The following is an 18997-nucleotide window of genomic DNA, read 5'->3' on the forward strand; positions in this document are numbered from 1 at the left end:
GAGAAAACCAACAAAAAGCCACAATTGTTGACTTGTTCTTTTTCTTCTTTTTGACCGAATTGGAGAGACATCAGACTCTCTTTATGCTTTTGCTAGAAACAATAGAAGGCAACGATACTCCTTGCTCTTTCTTTCTCTGTTGACCGATTTTGGGGAGACAAAAACTGACGGCTTTTTTCAATTGTTTCACATGGTTTGTTCTCCACTAATGAAGAACTAACTTCTTATTTCTAATCAAGGGAACAACTGAAGATTTGGTTCAACAATAACAGTGAGATTTAAATTATTTTAACTGTTTCCTTTATTTATTGGTATTTGTATGTTTTCTGCTTTTAATTGTTATAACTATTGTGTATGATTGAAAAGCCGCAATATTTAATTATTCACATAGTTTATTTGCTATTTGGGGGTAGTTAAATCAGTAATTGTTCGATTACTTCCGTCCCGGTAACAACTGGTATAATTGGATTTATGTCAGGAAAACATACGATCTAATTTAAACAAACCCTCGTAGTGTGTTTATTAGTTAGGATTGGGTTTTTCTAATTCTTAATGCAATCCAGAAATTAAATCCTATGGTCGTATCTAGGGTTATTTCTTCGTTAGAGAAATAGTTAACGGTCGTACCTTAACTATCGAAAAAGTAAGGAAAGGTTGGTTGTTTATCGCGTGTATGACAACTATAACCAATCTATTAATAAATGTTGGAATTATATTTGAATCGATGATCAGTTGTATGAACCATTTCTGAAGTGTATCCTTGGCTAGAGTTTTTTCCAATTATTTCTCTCAATTAATTATTCTTCGTAGTTAATTTATTTAGTTAGCAATTTAGTAACATTTGATTCTCACGCCTCTGGTTTGTCTTGGCTTAAAAAGAAACAAACTCTTCCCCAGTCCCTGAGGAGACGACCCTACTTGCCACTGTCTGCTAGTTAGTAATTTTGTCAATTAGTCAATTCTGATATATTGGATTAAGCACACTTTTCGGAGCCAGGGTGAATCAAGTGACCCATTACACATCTAGAGTCCCTACTCCAGTACCTGAAATTGATTATTGGCTGCTTTTGGTGGTAGTTAGGTTATTATTATTATTGCACAGGCTCGGCACCTATCAATTTTTGGAGCCGTTGCCGGGAACTGGTGCTTGAATTATTTGTTTTTTTTTAGTTCATTTTATTCTTGGTATTTTTGCTAGTTTATGCCTCGTTCTTCTCGCACAGGTGAATTGATATACGATCCTGAGGTTGAGAAAGCAGCGCGTAGGCGAAGACAAGAGACCAAGAAACGCAAAGAGGGACAGCCCTCTACTGTATACACTTCCGAAGAAGCTGAAGTTAGCATGACCAATAACCAAACACTAAGGGAGTTGGCTGCTCCGGAGTTGACCTACCAGCCTTTGTGCATTACATTCCCAACTCTTGCGGAAAACACTTTTTTCGAGCTAAAATCAGGGTTAATTCACCTCTTATCCTCATTCCATGGTCTCTCTGGTGAATAACTCCATAAACACATCTAGGAGTTTGAAGTGGTATATTCTAGCATGAAACCTCCTGGAATTACTGAAGAGCAAATTAAACTTAGAGTCTTCCCTTTCACTCTCAAGGATGCAGCGAAAGATTGGTTATACTACCTACCCGCAGGTAGTATCATAACATGGGCCCAGTTGAAAAAGAAATTTTTAGAAAAATTCTTCCTTGCATCCCGGGCTGCAAGTCTGAGGAAAGAAATATGCATCAAGCAGTACCCCGAGGAATCTTTGTATGACTATTGGAAAAGGTTCAATAAATTGTGCACTAAATGCCCTCAGTATCAAATTAATGAACAGCTATTGATCCAATACTTCTGCAAACATTTGACAGAAGTATTATTGACACTGCGAGTGGAGGAACACGGGCAAATAAGACACTGAGAGAAGCATGGGAGTTTATTGAAGCAATGGCAGAAAATTATCAACAATTTGGCTTCCGTGAGAGTAATCCTCTACCACTACCTACCCGCAGGGTCAACGAGGTAGAGACGTCATCCATTCAGCAGCAACTGTTGGAGTTGATGTCTTTTGTTTGACAATTAGTCATGGAAAATGCGTAGCAAGCGAAGGTCTGTGGAGTTTGTACAAGTATGGACCATCCCATGGATGCATGTTCCATTTTGCAAGAAAATGGAATTGAACAAGTAAATATGGCTGGAGGCGTACCCATGCCCCGTAACAGTATGACCCGTACTCCAACACGTATAATCCTGGTTAGAAAGACCATTCCAACTTTAGCTATGAGAACAAGTCGCAGAATTCATTTGTGAATCGTCCTCCAGGATTCAACAACCATGGCAAGCAAAGTCCTAGCCTTCGTCTGCAGATTCAGGAAATTCTTTGGAAATGCGCAACGAGCGAAGGTTTGTGGAATTTGTACAAGTATGGATCATCCCACAGATGCATGTCCTATTTTGCAAGAAAATGGAGTTGAACAAGTAAATATGGCTGGAGGCGTGCCCACGTTCCGTAGGCAGTATGAGCCATACTCCAACACGTACAATCCTGGTTAGAGAGACCATTTCAACTTCAGTTATGGGAACAGGCCGCAAAATTCATTTGTGAATCGTCCTCCAGGATTTCAACAACTATGGCAAGCAAAACCTCAGCTTTCGTCTGCAGATTCAGGAGACTCTTTGACAGACATTGTCAAGAATCTGGCCACAAGTACTGCTAAATTTCAAAAGGAAACTAGAGCGGGCCCGTCGGAAGCTAGATCGGGCATGAAAAATTTGGAGACTCAAATAAGTCACATTACAATTGCAATTAATGGCCTGGAGTCTCATGTTTTTTAAAAATTGCCATCGCAACCCGAGGCAAATCCCAAGAATGTAAGTGTCATGACACTGAGAAGTGGCAAGGAAGTGGAGCGGTCTAAGTTAACAAATCCAAAAAGCAAAAGCGAGAAAGAGATAGAAAAGGAGATTGAAGAAGAAAGACGCATTTGCGAAGACCCTAAGGTAACATTTATTCCTTCAACTCCTATTAAATCTAACTTACCTCATTTTCTTTGTAGGTTGAAAAAGACAAAGAAGGCAGAGAAGGAAAAAGAGATTCTGGACGTATTCCGGAAAGTGGAGATCAACGTCCACTTGTTGGATGCAATTAAACAGATACCAAAATACATAAAATTTTTGAAAGATTTGTGCACCCACAAAAGGAAATTAAGAGGTGATGAAAGAGTGGAGGTGAGAGAAAATGTGCCAGCTATACTTCAAAGAAAACTTCCACCAAAGTGTGGAGAGCCAGGTATGTTCACGATTCTATGTAAAATAGGAGATAGTCTAATTAGAAAAGTAATGTTGGATTTAGGGGCGTCGATTAACGTGATGCCTAAAACCATTTATGTTTCGTTAAATCTTGGGCCATTAAAAGGAACATTCATCATAATCCAACTAGCAGATCGTACCAATGCTTATCCAGAGGGGTTAATTGAAGATGTTTTGGTGCAAGTAAATGAGTTAGCATTCCCAACAGATTTTTATGTCCTAGACATAGGAGATGAAAAGTTATTAAATCTGTCACCTATTTTGTTAGGTAGACCATTTTTAAGCACTACTAGGACAAAAATAGATGTGAATGAGGGTACTTTGTCAATGGAATTTGATAGAGAAATTATAAATTTTAATATTTTTGATGCGATGAAATACCTGGAGGAATTTAACTCAGTTTTTGCTTTGAGTGTTATTGAACCCCTTGTACAGGAAACTTTCGAATTGAATGGAGAGGATGCACTAGGAGTGATTTTGGCGAAACACCTTGAGTTGGGAGTAACTCTTAGTGTGGAAATAAGTGATGAGTTGTATCGTGCGGTTGAAGCACTGTACCCACTTCCATCCATTTCTTCAAGGTATGAGTTTACTTCTCTCTTTGTACCAGAAATTCAGAAAAAGTTGTTGTCGTCCGTTGTGCAGGCACTAGAGTTAGAGCTCACGCCTCATCCGAAACATTTGAAGTATGCATTTCTCGGAGACAAGGAAACATTGCCGGTGATCATTTATGCACACCTATCGTCGAGTCAAGAAGACAACCTGGTTCGACTTCTTCGAGATCATAAGGAGGCGATTGGGTGGAGTATAGCAACCATCAAGGGAATCATTCCATCCTTATGCATGCACCGAATATGGCTTGAAGATGATGCGATACCGGTAAGACAGGCGCAACGAAAATTGAACCTGCTGATGATGGAAGTAGTTAAAAAGGAATACTTAAATTTCTGGAGATGTGAATTATCTTCGCCATCTCAGATAACCCGTGGGTAAGCCCAGTTCAAGTAGTCCCGAAAAAGGCGGGAGTAACTGTAGAAGAGAACCAGGATGGTAAGATGGTCCCGGTCAGGAAACCCACAGGACGGTGCTAGTGCATCGACTACTAGAGATTAAATGCCGTGACAAAAAAGGACCACTTCCCTCTTCCTTTTATTGACCAAATGATAGAGAGGTTGGCTGGTCGTGTTTATTACTGTTTCTTGGATGATTTTTCAAGGTACTTCCAAATCGCGATAGTACTGGAGGACCAGGAGAAAACCACATTCACCTGCCCATTTGGTACTTTCGCCTACTGTAGGATGCCTTTCGACTTCTACAATACTCTAACGACTTTCCAAAGGTACATGATAAGTATCTTCTCCGAGTATATAGAATAGATTATTGAGATATTCATGGATGACTGTAGTATATATAGGGACAATTAGACATGGCCACGGTTCCAGAACTGTCGGTTTTGGTTCTTCAAAGAGATAGATCCAAAATCACATAGTTCTGATTTTGATTCCTTATGGTTCTGGTTCTGGTTTACGGTTCCGTATGGTTGTATACAATTTTATTTAATTTCTTATCCTTACCAATTTTAATACGAATATAACAATATATTTAAAATTTCAAATGATATGTAAAAACATAAATACAAAATAAAGATCATATTTTAATTTTATTATTACTCTACAAAGTAAGAAGTAATAAATAGATAATATCAATTTTATGAAAAGTACATTACATTGTAAAATTAAAAAATACATTACACTATCAAATGGTTATCATGTGTTGATATTCTTCAGTTGGACAATCATCAATGTTGAAGATTCCATTTGAAGAAATATTGCAAAAAATAGTTTTTTGCTTGCTTGATTTTGAAGATGAGCTATTACCATCAAAACTTGTCATTTGATAGCAAATAAGCAAAAAAAAAAATTGTAAGTAATAATTTAATACTTACAAATTATAATGATAGATATTAGATGAATAGAAAGAATTAAATAATTAATAAAATATTTAGAAAGTCCATAAAATTTAAACTTTTTTAAAACCTATTAAACACAATAATTTTTTTTGAATTAGCTCACTACTTATATTAATTGCTTTTAATTATTTTTAACGGTTCTGGAACCGACGGTTCTGGTTCTGGTTCTATTTTTTAGAGAACCATAATCGGAACTTTTATCTAAGGTTCTACCACAGTTCTGGTTCCATGATTTTGGTTCCAGTTTTGGTCCGGTTCCAAATGATCCGGTTCCGGTCCGATTTTCGGTTTCAAATGGAACCATGGCCATGCCTAGGGACAGTTTTGATGAATGTCTTGACAATCTAACTCTAATTTTAAAAAGGTGCATAGAGACAAACTTGATTCTTAATTAGAAAAAATGCCATTTTATGGTGGGGCATGGTATCGTATTAGGACATGTAGTGTCGACTAGAGAAATAGAGATAGATAAAGTAAAAGTTGACCTTATTTTTTACTTTACCTTACCCGTAAGTGTACGGGAAGTACGTTCCTTTTTAGATCATTCAGGGTTCTATAGGAGGTTTATCAAGGATTTTTCAAAAATTAGAGCACCCTTGTTCAAGTTGTTGCAAAAGAATGTAGCATTTGACTTTACTAATGAATGCAAGATAGCATTTGATAAACTGAAGGAGTCTTTGACGTCCCACCCGTCATTCAATCCCCAGACTGGAGCCTCTCATTTGAAATAATGTGCGACGCTAGTGATTACGCAGTGGGAGTAGTGTTGGGGCAAAGGATTGGCAGGGCGGCTCATGCAATTTACTATGTATCGAAAACGTTGAATGGAGCTCAACTTAACTATTTCACGACGGTGAAAGAATTATCAGCTGTTGTTTTTGCACTAGAGAAATTTAGATCATATTTGTTGGATGCAAAGTAATAGTTTTCTCTGATCATGCAGTCTTAAAGTACTTGTTGACGAAGAAAGAGGCAAAACCAAGGCTCATCAGATGGATTCTGCTCTTGCAAGAGTTCGACTTGAAGATTAAAGATAAAAGTGGGGCAAAGAACTTGGTTGCTGATCACTTGAACCACTTGCTTACAAATAAGGAGGATCAGCAATTGAGAGAGGCATTTCCAAAGGAGCAATTACTCGCCGTTGATTCGTCTGCACCTTGGTATGCTGATATTGTGAATTTCTTAGTAACTAATCAATTACCTGCAGATTGGCCAAAGGCTAAGAGAGATAAATTGAAAAGTGATGTCAAATACTATATTTGGGACGACCGCTACCTTTGGAGGTAATGTTCTGATCAAGTACTAAAAAGGTGTGTAAGTGTAGGTGAATTTCACTTTATTTTAATTTTTTGCCTTTCGTTTGCATGTGAAGGGCACTTTGGGCCAAAGCGAACAGCTCGTAAGGTATTGGAGAGCGGTTTTTATTGGTCTACCTTTTTTAAAAATGTGTATTTATTCTGTAAATCTTGTGATAGGTGTCAAAGGGTGGGGAATATTTTTCGTAGGGACCAAATGTTTCAAACCCCCATGTTGTTTGTTGAAATTTTTGATGTGTGGGGTATAGATTTCATGGGTCCTTTTTCCTCGTCTTTTGGATTCTTATATATCTTGTTTGCTGTTGATTATGTTTCCAAGTGGGTGGAAGTAAAAGCCACTCGAACCAATGATTCTAGAGTGATTGCAGAGTTTTTAAAGTTTAACATCTTTGTTCATTTTGGGGTGCTGAGAGTTGTAGTGAGTGATAGGGGGACACATTCTTGTAATAAGATTATTACTGCCTTATTCCGCAAATATGGCGTTCTCCACAAAGTATCCACGCCATATCATCCACAGACAAATGGTCAAGTTGAAGAGTCAAACAGGGAGATCAAGTCAATCTTGGAGAAGATGGTGCGCCCTGATAGAAAGGATTAGAGCTTGAAATTATAAGATGCACTATGGGGTTATCGCACCGCTTATAAGACGCTGATTGGGATGTCCCCGTATAGACTAGTTTTCGATAAGGCTTGCCATCTTCCAGTGGAGTTCGAGCATAAGGCATTTTGGGCAGTGAAACAATGCAATATGAATCTTGAGGAAGCAGGGGTCCATAGGAAATTGCAGCTACAAGAGCTGGAAGAGATTAGGAATGAGGCATACGAGAATGTAATTGATTTATAAGGAGAAGAGCAAAATTTTTCACGATCAACAAGTTTCAAGAAAATTATTTATAGTGGGGCAAAAAGTCCTATTGTATCACTCGAGACTTAAACTTTTTCCCGATAAGTTGTGTTCTCGTTGGATTTGTCCATTTGTTATTTCTAATGTCTTTCATTATGGTGCAGTGGAGATCCAAATTTTGAAGACGGAGAAAAAGTTCGTGGTGAATGGCCATTGTCTCAAACCTTGCTATGAAGGATTCTCCGTTGACAAAGTCGAGTTCATACAACTGTAGGATCTAATTTATCGTGCTTGAGAGTTCCAACCAAATCTAGTCAAAGACGTTAAAAAAAGATACTACTTGGGAGGCAACCCAAGATTTTTTGGTTTAGTTTCTTTTCGTTTCTGGAGTTTTTATTAATTGTTAGTTGCATTTAGTGAGTTATTGTTTTTGTGGCAGGAAGCTAGCAGTTAGGCGTGCCCACATTAAGTGGTCACATCTAAGGAAGGAAGTTTGAAATTGACAAACAGAAAACTCTCCAGTAGTTAGGCGTGCCTACGCCAAATGGTCACGCTTAAGGAAGGCAATTCTCTTCTGCGATCAGAAAACTCTATAGTAGTTAGGCGTGTCCACGTCAGGTGGTCACGTTTAAGGAACTCAATTTCTAAAGATTGACGAGAAGACTCTATGGTAGTTATACGCGCCCACGTCAGGTGGTCACGCTTAACGATCTTAATTTCGGACGGTTGGTCAGAAGACTCGTAGGTAGTTAGACGTGCTCACGCCTAACACCGGTGTTCAAAAAAAAGAGGAGTGAAAGGATGAAATTGCCCTCTCTTATGATTGAAAAAAAAAAGAAAAAAAAACCTAAGCCCCATCGGTGCCCTACTTTCTTTCTTCTCTCTTTTTTTTTTCTTTTCCTTCTTCTTCTTTCTTTTTCTTCCTTTTCTTTCTTTACTTCTTTTCTCCTGCTGCCGCCGCCACCTTAGCCCTCCTCATTGTCCACCATCACTCTTCACCCGTCACTCACCGTTCGCCGTAGCAAGCCCTCTCGCCGGCCACCGCAACGTATAGTCACTGCTTGCTTGCGCGACCAGACGGGCGCAGCGCGTGACCACCGAGCCGCGCATGCCCAGTGCTGCACCAGTGAGCGTGCGCCCAACCCAGGAGCTAGCGTGCATGTCCGTTGCACCCCAGCGTGCTCGCTCAAGAGTGCCAAGCGCACAGGGTCCATTGGAAATTGCAACTACAAGAGCTGGAAGATATTAGAAATAAGGCATACGAGAATGCAATGATTTACAAGAAGAAGAGGAATAATTTTCACGATCAACAAGTCTCAAGAAAATCATTTGTAGTGGGGCAAAAAGTCCTCTTGTATTACTCGAGACTTAAACTTTTTTCCGGTAAGTTGCGTACTCGTTGGATTGGTCCATTTGTTGTTTCTAATGTCTTTTATTATGGTGCAGTGGAGATCCAAAATTTGAAGACGGAGAAGAAGTTCATGGTGAATGGCCATCGTCTCAAACCTTATTATGAAGGATTCTCCGTTGAGGAAGTCGAGTTCATACAACTCAAGAATCAATTTATCCTGCTTGAGAGTTCCAACCAAATCTAGCCAAAGATGTTAAAGAAAGGCACTATTTGGGAGGCAACCCAGGTTTTTTGATTTAGTTTCCTTATGTTTCTGAAGTTTTTGTTAATTGTTAGTTGCATTTAGTGAGTTGTTGTTTTTGTGGCATGAAACTGGCAGTTAGGTGTGGCCTCATTAAGTGGTCACATCTACGGAAGGAAGTTTGAAATTGATGGATAGAAAACTCTCCAGTAGTTAAGCGTGCCCATGCCAAATGGTCACATTTAAGAAATACAATTCTCGTATGCGATTAGAAGACTCTATAGTAGTTAGGTGTGCCCACGCTAGGTAGTCACGCTTAAGGAACTCAATTTCTAAAAATTGGTGAGAAAACTCTATGGTAGTTATGTGCGCCCACGCCAGGTGGTCAAACTTAAGGATATTAATTGCGGGCGGTTGGTCAGAAGACTCGTAGGCAATTAGACGTGCCCAAGCCTAACACCGGTGTTAAAAAAAAAAGGGTGAAAGGATGAAATTGCCCTCTCTTATGATTAAAAAAAAAGAAAAAAAACCTAAGCCCCACCTGTGCCCTACTTTCTTTCTTCTTTTTCTTTTTCTTTTTTCTTTTTTTCTTTTTTTCTTTTCCTTCTTCTTCTTTCTTTTTCTTTCTTTTCTTTCTTTTCTTCTTCTTTCCCGCCGCTGCCGCCTTCGCCCTTCTCACTGTCTGCCGCCGTTCCTAACCCGTCGCTCACCATCCGTCGCCGCAAGCCCTCTCACAGGCCACCGCAGCGCACAACAACTGCGCACAGCACGCAACCAGCGAGCGGCATATGCCTAGCGCTGCACCAACGCGCCCAGCGCGAGCCCAACCTAGGCGCTAGTGCGCCTATCCGTTTCACCCCAGCGCACTTGCGCAAGTGCGCCCAACGCGCACAGTAGTGCTCCTATGGGCTTCCTCCGCGCGCGACCAGCATCCTGCACAGGCATGGCCTCCACACACACTCTACTGTCGGTGCCGCCGCCGCTCCGTCGTAACCCTCACTGCTTGGTTATCACCTCAGGTCCTTTTTTTCTTTAATTTTCTGTTACTTTTACCTGAGGACAGACATTTAATTTTTAGCTGAGGACAGAAATTTAATTTTTAGCTGATGATAGATAATTTGTGTGTACTTGGGATGCTGTGAATTTGTCTTTGGCTACTTTTGACTGTCTGCTTAATTTTGCAGTAAAATCATGGTATTTGGGAGAGTTTTTCTGTGTTTGTCTATTGAATTAGTTTTTGTGTTTATTGTGTGTGGGTAGTTATCGTTAAGTGCTGTGTTTGCCAGTTTGTCTATTTCTTTAATTGTCGGTGTTTGGAGCTGTGATTGGGGACCCCTTTGTTTAATTGGCTGGCAGTTGACTTATTTTGAGTGTCTGTACCTTATTCTTGTCCTGTTTACTGGTGTCAAATGGCTAAAACAAAAGATAAAAGTAGGAATAGACCATCCACTTCCACCCCACAACCCACTGTCCCTTTGAGTGGGCCTTCCCAAGCAACTATTTCGGGAGGCCCCCGAACCCGCCTTGGGAGGAATAGGGAGGTTCACCTCTCCTCTCTGGCCCATTTCAGAGGACATTTAACCTTCACCCGAGCTGCCGATAAGGAACGGTATGCCGCTGCTTGTTCAAGGAAAATTAGTTCTTGTAAATTCATCCACGGCCCCACACTCATTCTTTTAAATATTAGAGATGAGGTCACTAAGAGATTAACCGCCATAGATTGGACAAATTATGCTTCTATTGTTTTACCTACTTTCGCTGAGCTAATGTAGGAATTCTATACCACTTTTGAGTTTAATGTACCTGATGAATTCTCCGTTACAACTCCTGAGGTGGTTCGGTTTAGATTGATGGGTAGGGAGTTCAAACAGTCAATCACTGAATTCAGTTTAGCTTTTGATTTTATTGACATTCCCTATTTCAAAACTGAGAAATATATGGCAAGTGCCTGCGAATACACTGAGCCTTTTTTCTCCCATAACACTAGCTATTGAAGAGAACTGTCGGTTGACATTCAATCTTATGACCCTAGCCAGTCTAAAGCCTCTTTTCTCAAGAACCCCATTTTTCGCTATTGGCACCGTTTCATGGCTTATAGTTTCTCAAGTAGGAAAGACAGTTCGGATACTTTGACCAAATCCAATTTCTTTTTTATTTAGTGTATCCTTGCTGAGGTTAAGGTTAACTTCGGCTGTTGGTTTCCGTCTCATCTCCGCACTGTGTTAAGCAAGAAAAATAAGTCATTAATTTTGGGTTCGTTTATCACTCAATTGGCTATAAATCTTAGGGTTTTGGATTTGACTAATTATAATCTGCATTTGGCTTGTACCATGGAATCTCTTGATTTGTTTGTTTGGAAAAGATGGATCTAGTGCAACAGATCAATGGTGTCTTCCAGTTCGTTCCTCCGAGGCCAATCCAGCTTCCACCGAAGCGCAAAGCTTCCAAATCTGCTACCTCGGAGGCTGGAGGTCCCTCCACTGATGCTCCGGGACCTTCCTCTTCTGCACCCTCGCCGTCTTCTGACCTCCGCTTCCAGTTGCATCACATGGATTCTAAATTGGAGCGGATCGAGCGTCAGGTGTTAGGAATGGAGCAGAACTTGGCTCAGTACTTCACCAATGTGGGCTTTCGTCCACCCTTTCATCCCGAGTTTTAGTCCTTTTCTACCCTCCTCCGTGTTCAGGGAAGTGACGTTGCCCCATTACCTTTATTTTTGGTCTTATTTACTTACATTGGGGGCAATGTAAGGTTTAGGTGTGGGGGAGGGTTAGCTATGCTTTTAGTTGTTTGATTTGTATTTTCTTTTCCTTAGTTGTTCTTTGTTCTAAACAATGATGAATGCAATTGAGATACGAGTATGATTAGTAAGTTCATGCCGTGGGGTTTTCTACTTTTTTTTTGATGATGAATTAATTGATAAATATGCTGAATTTGACATAATTTTGATCACTTGTGAGATTTTTGGGCTTATTTTTTTCATTTGTTGAGTGGTTATTGCATATGGTTTGTCATTCTAGAAATTGCTCGGTTATACATGTCAAGACCACATTTAATTGAATTTGATGCATTAACATGATGGGGCACCTAAGATTGAACCATTTTTAACTTGTTCAAAAACCTACCTTTATCTCATCTACCTTTAGTGAACCACATTGAGCTTTTAACCCTTTTTTTCATTTGATATCCTAATTGTTAGCCGAAAAATCTTCTTTTTAAACTTTCTCTTTGTACCTTAAGTTAAAATAATGCTTTGATTTTATTGCATGGGAGTTTGGGATATTATTTGAAAGGTAGTGAATAAAAAATGCAAGTATGACAAGTGAAGTTGACTTCTATGGTGTCGGTATTCAAGAACAAAAAAAAAAGAAAAAAAAATCAATAGAGAAGCAACAAAAGAAAAAAAAAGTAGAAAGAAAAACAATAGAAAAAAAAGGATGTTGAAATCAAAGTATTTGTGACAAGTGTCGACTACTACCTTCACTTGTTGGGTCGCCTTGGAGGTGCAAATTTGCAAGAACCTGTGCAGTGAATTTTTGGGCATTTTCTTTGACATTTTTACACCCTTAAAATCCTTTTTATCCTACCCCTTCACCCGAGCCTCATTACAACTTTGTGAAGTCCATTTGATTGGTGCATTTAATTCATAATTAAGTGGTAAAGATATGATATATGAGCAAACTTATGGTAATGCCATTTCATTATGTTGATTTGAGAGCCATCCTATATCCTATACACTTTGGAATGAATGAGTGCATATTAAATGTGAGAATTGTCAGTTTGGTATATCCTAATTTTGATGAGGTTATTGAGGAATTTGGAATACTGTTATTGGTATGAATTGCTGTGAATTGCTTGGTATCTTAATTACACTTCCGAGTTAATTACACTTGAGGGCAAGCATAATTTAGGTGTAGGGGAGATTGATAGGGTGTAATTTAATGAGATATTTTGCTAATATTACATAATTTTTTAAACTAAATATTGCAGTATTTGGGGATTCTACTCATGTTTTGTATTTGGTGTTAATTGCAGGAAGTGGTGAAGAAAAGGTGCTGAAAATCAACCTTCTAGAAGACTTCTTGACAGTTAGGCATGCCCACGCCTAACTCCAACCTTCAAGTCCTGAATTCTCAGGATCATTTGCACGAGGGAAGTTTCCTAAAATGAGTGAAGTAGCTGGCTACAAATTGGAAAATCAGTGGGGTCACTCCAAAGGAAAGCAAAATCTGAAGAAGTTAAATTGTAATAGGATTGTTATTTAGAAAGTAATTGGTATTTGGATACCAACTAATTAGGAGGAAAAGTAGGAAAAGAGAGAGATTTTAGACACCGTTTCTTTGGAGGCTAAAAATGCAGAGGAGTATTTCTGTACATTATTCTTGTCTTTGACTTTGGATGCTTCTTGGCAAAACTTGGAGGAAACCAACAAAAAGCCACAATTGTTGACTTGTTCTTTTTCTTCTTTTTGACCGAATTGGAGAGACATTAGACACTCTTTATGCTTTTGCTAGAAACAATAGAAAGCAACGATATTCCTTACTCTTTCTTTCTCTGTTGACCGATTTTGGGGAGACAAAAAGTGACGGCTTTTCTCAATTGTTTCGCATGGTTTGTTCTCCACTAATGGAGAACTAACTTCTTATTTTTAGCCAAGGGAACAACAGAAGATTTGGTTCAACAATAATTGTGAGATCTAAATTGTTTTAACTGTTTCCTTCATTTATTGGTATTTGTATGTTTTCTACTTTTAATTATTATAGCTATTGTGTATGATTGAATAGTGCCCAATATTCAATTATTCACATAGTATATTTGGGGTAGTTGAATCAGTAATTGTTCGATTACTTCCATCCCGATAGCAATTATGACGCCCCCACTTCTCCCTAAGGCGAACCAAAGGGTATCGGCGGGACGCCTGCCCAACTCTCGCCAGGATTCGGTACAATTCTCGTTCAAATTTAATACAATGATAATTAATACGCCAAGACAAAATAAGAAGGTAAAGTCGCTTCCATACATATATAAATATCCAGTCTTACACCACCATTCAAAATACATCAATTTTTCAAAATATACAACTGCCAAATGTTGTCTAATCGATTACAATCGAAACCCTAATACAAAAGTTCATCCTAATGGTTTCTCCGAATTTCACTCCATATCTGTTCCTGTTAAGGAAAATAAATCTACGGGGTGAGCGATTGCTCGTGAGGCCAAAAAACACACATGTAAGCACGTTGTCCAAGTAACAATCCCATTTAACAAGTACAACAGTAATATTTAAGTAAATAACAATCGTGCGAGAAAAGTAAACAGAAGCAATTCAAGGATATAAGAGTTCTCAGGAGCTAATTTCCACTTGCACGATTAAGAATCCCCACGAGTTGACACTCCGTCAATCGGGTAGGTTATAATCCATAGAACTTCACTTACTCGTTTCCCATTCACCGTTACTCCCCCCGCTCTGGGCCCGCACGTTCTTTTGTTATAGGCGATACTGCTCGAGTATACCAAGCAAGATCTCCCCATTAGATCAAGCTTATACACGTTTCTCATGACTCACCAAGGTTCTCGACCGAGCCCATGCCGGCTGAACTCGCAAGGTTGGCCGATGAGAATTGGGCGTCCCTCACTAGTATCACTAGGAGTCGAGGAGATTCACTCCAATTGACTTGTACAACCATAGCATAATTATCATTGAAATACTTCACTTAATTCACTTAACAAGTCACTTCAAGTAATTCAAGTACACTTCACGTAAATATTCACTTCAAATATTTCATGTCAAGTAATTCAAGTACATTTCACTTAAACGAGAACGAGTGCGGTAAAGCACACACTCAACTCAGGATTTTCAAAATATTCAATCACTAATAATGATTAAGCACGTAACAAGTTCACATACACTTGACACTCACCTAGTCAAAATGAGAGAGTGGTGCACAATTCAAGTGTTTAATCATCCGTTGTGATGTCCTTTTGAAGGTCCCCTTGAATGCCTGAGCAAAAATAATTATCTATCATACACTATCGCTTAAAATCCCCAATTATCAAGGAAGATTGTACTCTTGTACAATCTAAGAGAATATCATGAAAATGAACCTTAATTACTCGTATATCGAGATTTTAAAGTGGGGTTTAATAATACAAGAAAAATTTGAATTTTTCTCTTTGAAATCAAGTATAAAACGGTCAAGCAATATCGAAGGGAAATGGAGAGTTCTAAAAACTCAATTTCCTTTAAGTTCAGAAATTTCAGATTTGAGGTGCATTCTTTGAAAAATCATATCTCACTCTATGTAAGTTCAAAATTGGAAAACTTAGCACTGTTGGAAACTATTTCTAAAGTACTAAAAGTTCCTAGAAAACAGTTTTCCATGATTCTAAATGGAAGACACTCAAACTTTGGCTTAAACCTACTGACTTACACTTCCAAGATAGATTTGGGATTGGTTTTTTTTTGGCAAATTTTGGAAATTCGATAAAATTCACAGAATTTGAACTAGTCTCTAAAATTTGAAACTCAATTAGAGTTACAATCAAAGTTTAAAACGTAACAAACAGAACAAGAATCAGAGTTTTGAGCGCCAAGATATAGCAGCTCAAAGTTGGTTCAAAATGAGGACTGTTGGGCAAATTTTCAGATTTGGAAGAATAACTCTGGTAACTTATTTGTACATCAAAACAGTCTTAGAATGACACCAAAATTGGCACAATTCAACTTCCATATGAGCACTACTCCTCTACCAAATTTTGTTTAAATTTTCACAAGGGAAGGTAGTTAACTAAACTACCAAAGTTAAAGGAAATCTGAAGACAAAGCTGCCTTCATGCTTCCCTTTTTTTTTTTTTTTCTTTTTGAACCTTTGGCCAAAGAAATCACCTCAAACATGGTTCATTTATGAAGAAAATATCTAAGAAACATTCAACATACATTTGGTAGGAGATTGACACCAAAAGTTTCAAAATAACAAGTCCCAATTCTAGCCAAGCCATTAGGCTAGCCAAAATTAGGGTTTTCTATCATTGGTGCAGTTTTGTAATTTGGCAATAACTCAGTCAATCCAACTTGGAATTGTGCATGGTTGATGGCGTTGGAAACTAAATTCATAAATCTGCATTTCATCAGAAGGAATCGTTTTGAAATTTAGTTCATAGCTAGCTCAAATTCAAGAAACAATTCCCAGCACACCACCGACTCTCTAGGGCAGTAGTAAAACAGAATAGGTAACTTTGAAGAACTAGTATGGCTCACTCAATTCAAGTCGGGGGATGAATTTTATACCGTTAGATAACTGGAACTATCGAGTTTCAAATACCATAAACGGCACTTGATTTCGATGTTGGAGCAAAGAGTTATAATCGTTCAAAATTCACTGCTAGAGAACCCCTGTTACCCGTTTTCCAGATTTGAAGATATTTCGAAAATCCAACTTTTGCCCAACCAAATCAAGTGATTTTTGGGGGAAATTTTTCACACATCCTATACAACATATTTACAATAAATTCAAGGTCATTTGATCACAAAAAAATTGAACCAAGGGCTCGGCAAGAACAGGGCAGAATTCGGCCCTTCTTAGCTTCAACTTTCCTTTGATTTTCCTTCCACTCTTTCAACTTATATCCACTTGTTTAACACTTAATCAACATAAATAACACCCATAATCATCATATCAGTCCAACATGTCCATTGTGGGATCTCATAGAGTCCATTCAAAAAATTTTCAACCAAATAAGGATACCCACATGAAGCGAAATGCTTCCAAGTCAAATTTAACTCACTAGAACCAAGTTTAAAAGGTTAAATGATTACCACCTCTTGGATGATGAAAAATCAAAAATTTTAGGTCACTAAGAGCTCCAAGAAATCGTGAGAAAGATGCTCTGTTCCTAGTCCAATTGAATCTCCAAGTTGTTGTGAGTTTGTGTGTTGAATTTGGAGTGAAAAGGTGCAAGAAATGAAGTGAGATGATGAAGGGTTTTGCTCTTCTTCTTCATTTGGAGTTTCGGCCAGCAAGGGGTGAGAGAGAAAGTGGAAAAATCTGATGGTGAAGCTTCTTGAAGAAGCTTGGTAGTTGTAGTTTAAATTTTTGGCACAAAAGTCAACTCTCAATAGTGCGCGTATGCGCGCGCGTTTCGTGCCCGTTCTCTCTCGGGTTTGTTTCACTTGTGCACTAAATCTCTAATGCACTTCCTTTAATACTATAATTATTCACTCTTAATAGTCTAACAATAATTTTCTAAAGTCCTTCAATTAGTAGCGAGCGCACGAAAACGTGAACTTCCAACTTATGCGCGATAAAGTGCAATTTCTAACAAATTCTTGTAACGATAGTATAACTAACTAATACTTGGATAATTAATCATGAAAATAACTATTTTGAAGTAAACTAATAAATAAGTGAATAAATCGATAAAATAAAATAAAATACGAGTCATCACATCCTCTCCCCCTTAAAAGAATTTCGTTCTCGAAATTATACCTTAATTTGAGAACAGGTCTGGATACTTTTCTCGAATTTCTTCTTCAACTTCCCAGGTTGTTTCCTCTAGTCCATGGTTTCTCCAGAGAATTTTCACCAATGGAATCCGCTTGTTCCTCAATTCTTTCACCTTACGATCTAGAAGCTTTATCGGTTTCTTCTCATAGGTCAGCGTCTCATCAATTTCAATATTTTCCGGTTGCAGGATATAAGAAGGGTCTGGGTGATATTTCTTGAGCATAGATACATGAAAAATATTGTGAATCTGAGATAGATTTAGTGGCAATTCCAACTTATAGGCCACAGTCCCTACATGTTGGATAATCTTGTACGATTCCATAAATCTCGGTTGTAATTTCTTATCTCTTCCGGACATTAAACTTGTTTTCAGAGGAGTAATCTTAAGAAATACTGCAAATTCTAAGTCCTTCCTTCGGTTGTCTGCGTAACTCTTCTGATGACTTTGTGCGGTCTGAATCTCCTGGCGTATCAATTTCACTTTCTCTTGCGCCTCCTCAATCCAAGGCACTGTAGTTGAGACTAAAACTTTCTTTTCACCTATTTCGTTCCAACAAATCGGAGACCTACATTTCCGACCATAAAGTGCTTCATACGGGGCCATTTGAATTGAAGAATGAAAGCCATTGTTATAGGCGAATTCCACCAATGTCAAAAACTTACTCCAGTTTTTCCCAAAATCCAAAACACAAGTTCTCAACATGTCTTCAAGAGTTTGAATCGTCCTCTCAGACTGTCCATCGGTCTGGGAATGGTAAGTAGTGCTAAAATTTACTTTAGTTCCCAACACTTCTTGCATTTTTTTTCCAAAATCTTGAAACAAACTTAGGATCTCTATCGGACACAATGCTTACAGGTATCTCGTGTAACCTGATAATTTCATCCAAGTATAACTTAGCTAACTTCTCCAACGGGTACTTCATACTAACCGGCAGAAAATGAGCCGACTTGGTCAATCTATCCACTATTACCCAAATGACATCATGACCTCTTTGTGTCCTAGGTAACCCTGATACAAAATTTATGGTAATGTTTTCCCATTTTCACTCGGGTATCTCCAAAGGTTGCAAAAGTCCTACTGGTTTCTGATGTTCGGCTTTAACCTGTTGACAAATCAAACAGGTTTGGACAAATTGAGCGATCTCCTTTTTCATGCTTTCCCACCAATACAAACTCTTTAAATCTTGGTACATTTTATTTCCTTCAGGATGTACCGTAAACTTCGATCGGTGTGCCTCTTCCAAAATCTCATTCTTAAGTCCTTCATCCTTTGGTACTACTAGCCGATTCCAAAATCTCAATATACCATTCATTCCCAAGTTAAAATCCGAATTTTCTCTCTTTTTGACTTTTTCCAACCATTTTTGCACTTCAGTGTTCTTTTCCTGAGTTTTTTTGATACGTTCCACCAAAATGGAATTCACTACAATATTTTTAAGAATTACTTTCCTCGGTTCCAGTCGAAAATTCCA

General features: G+C 38.4%; 1 protein-coding gene across 1 annotated transcript; it reads right to left on the reverse strand.

Moving 5' to 3' along the window:
• Positions 1 to 17508: 17508 nt before the first annotated feature.
• LOC113780441 lies at positions 17509 to 18129 on the reverse strand. Its single transcript, XM_027326241.1, has one exon. It carries the CDS (start codon positions 18127 to 18129, stop codon positions 17509 to 17511), a length of 621 nt encoding a protein of 206 aa, XP_027182042.1.
• Between the last annotated feature and the right edge of the window lie 868 nt (positions 18130 to 18997).

Source organism: Coffea eugenioides, chromosome 8, assembly GCF_003713205.1.
Source record: "Coffea eugenioides isolate CCC68of chromosome 8, Ceug_1.0, whole genome shotgun sequence".
In the NCBI taxonomy this organism is placed as follows: Eukaryota; Viridiplantae; Streptophyta; class Magnoliopsida; order Gentianales; family Rubiaceae; genus Coffea; species Coffea eugenioides.

Coding starts and splice junctions, on each gene's coding strand:
- LOC113780441 (XM_027326241.1), bottom strand. CDS start 18,129: ATGGCCCCGTATGAAGCACTTTATGGTCGGAAATGTAGGTCTCCGATT.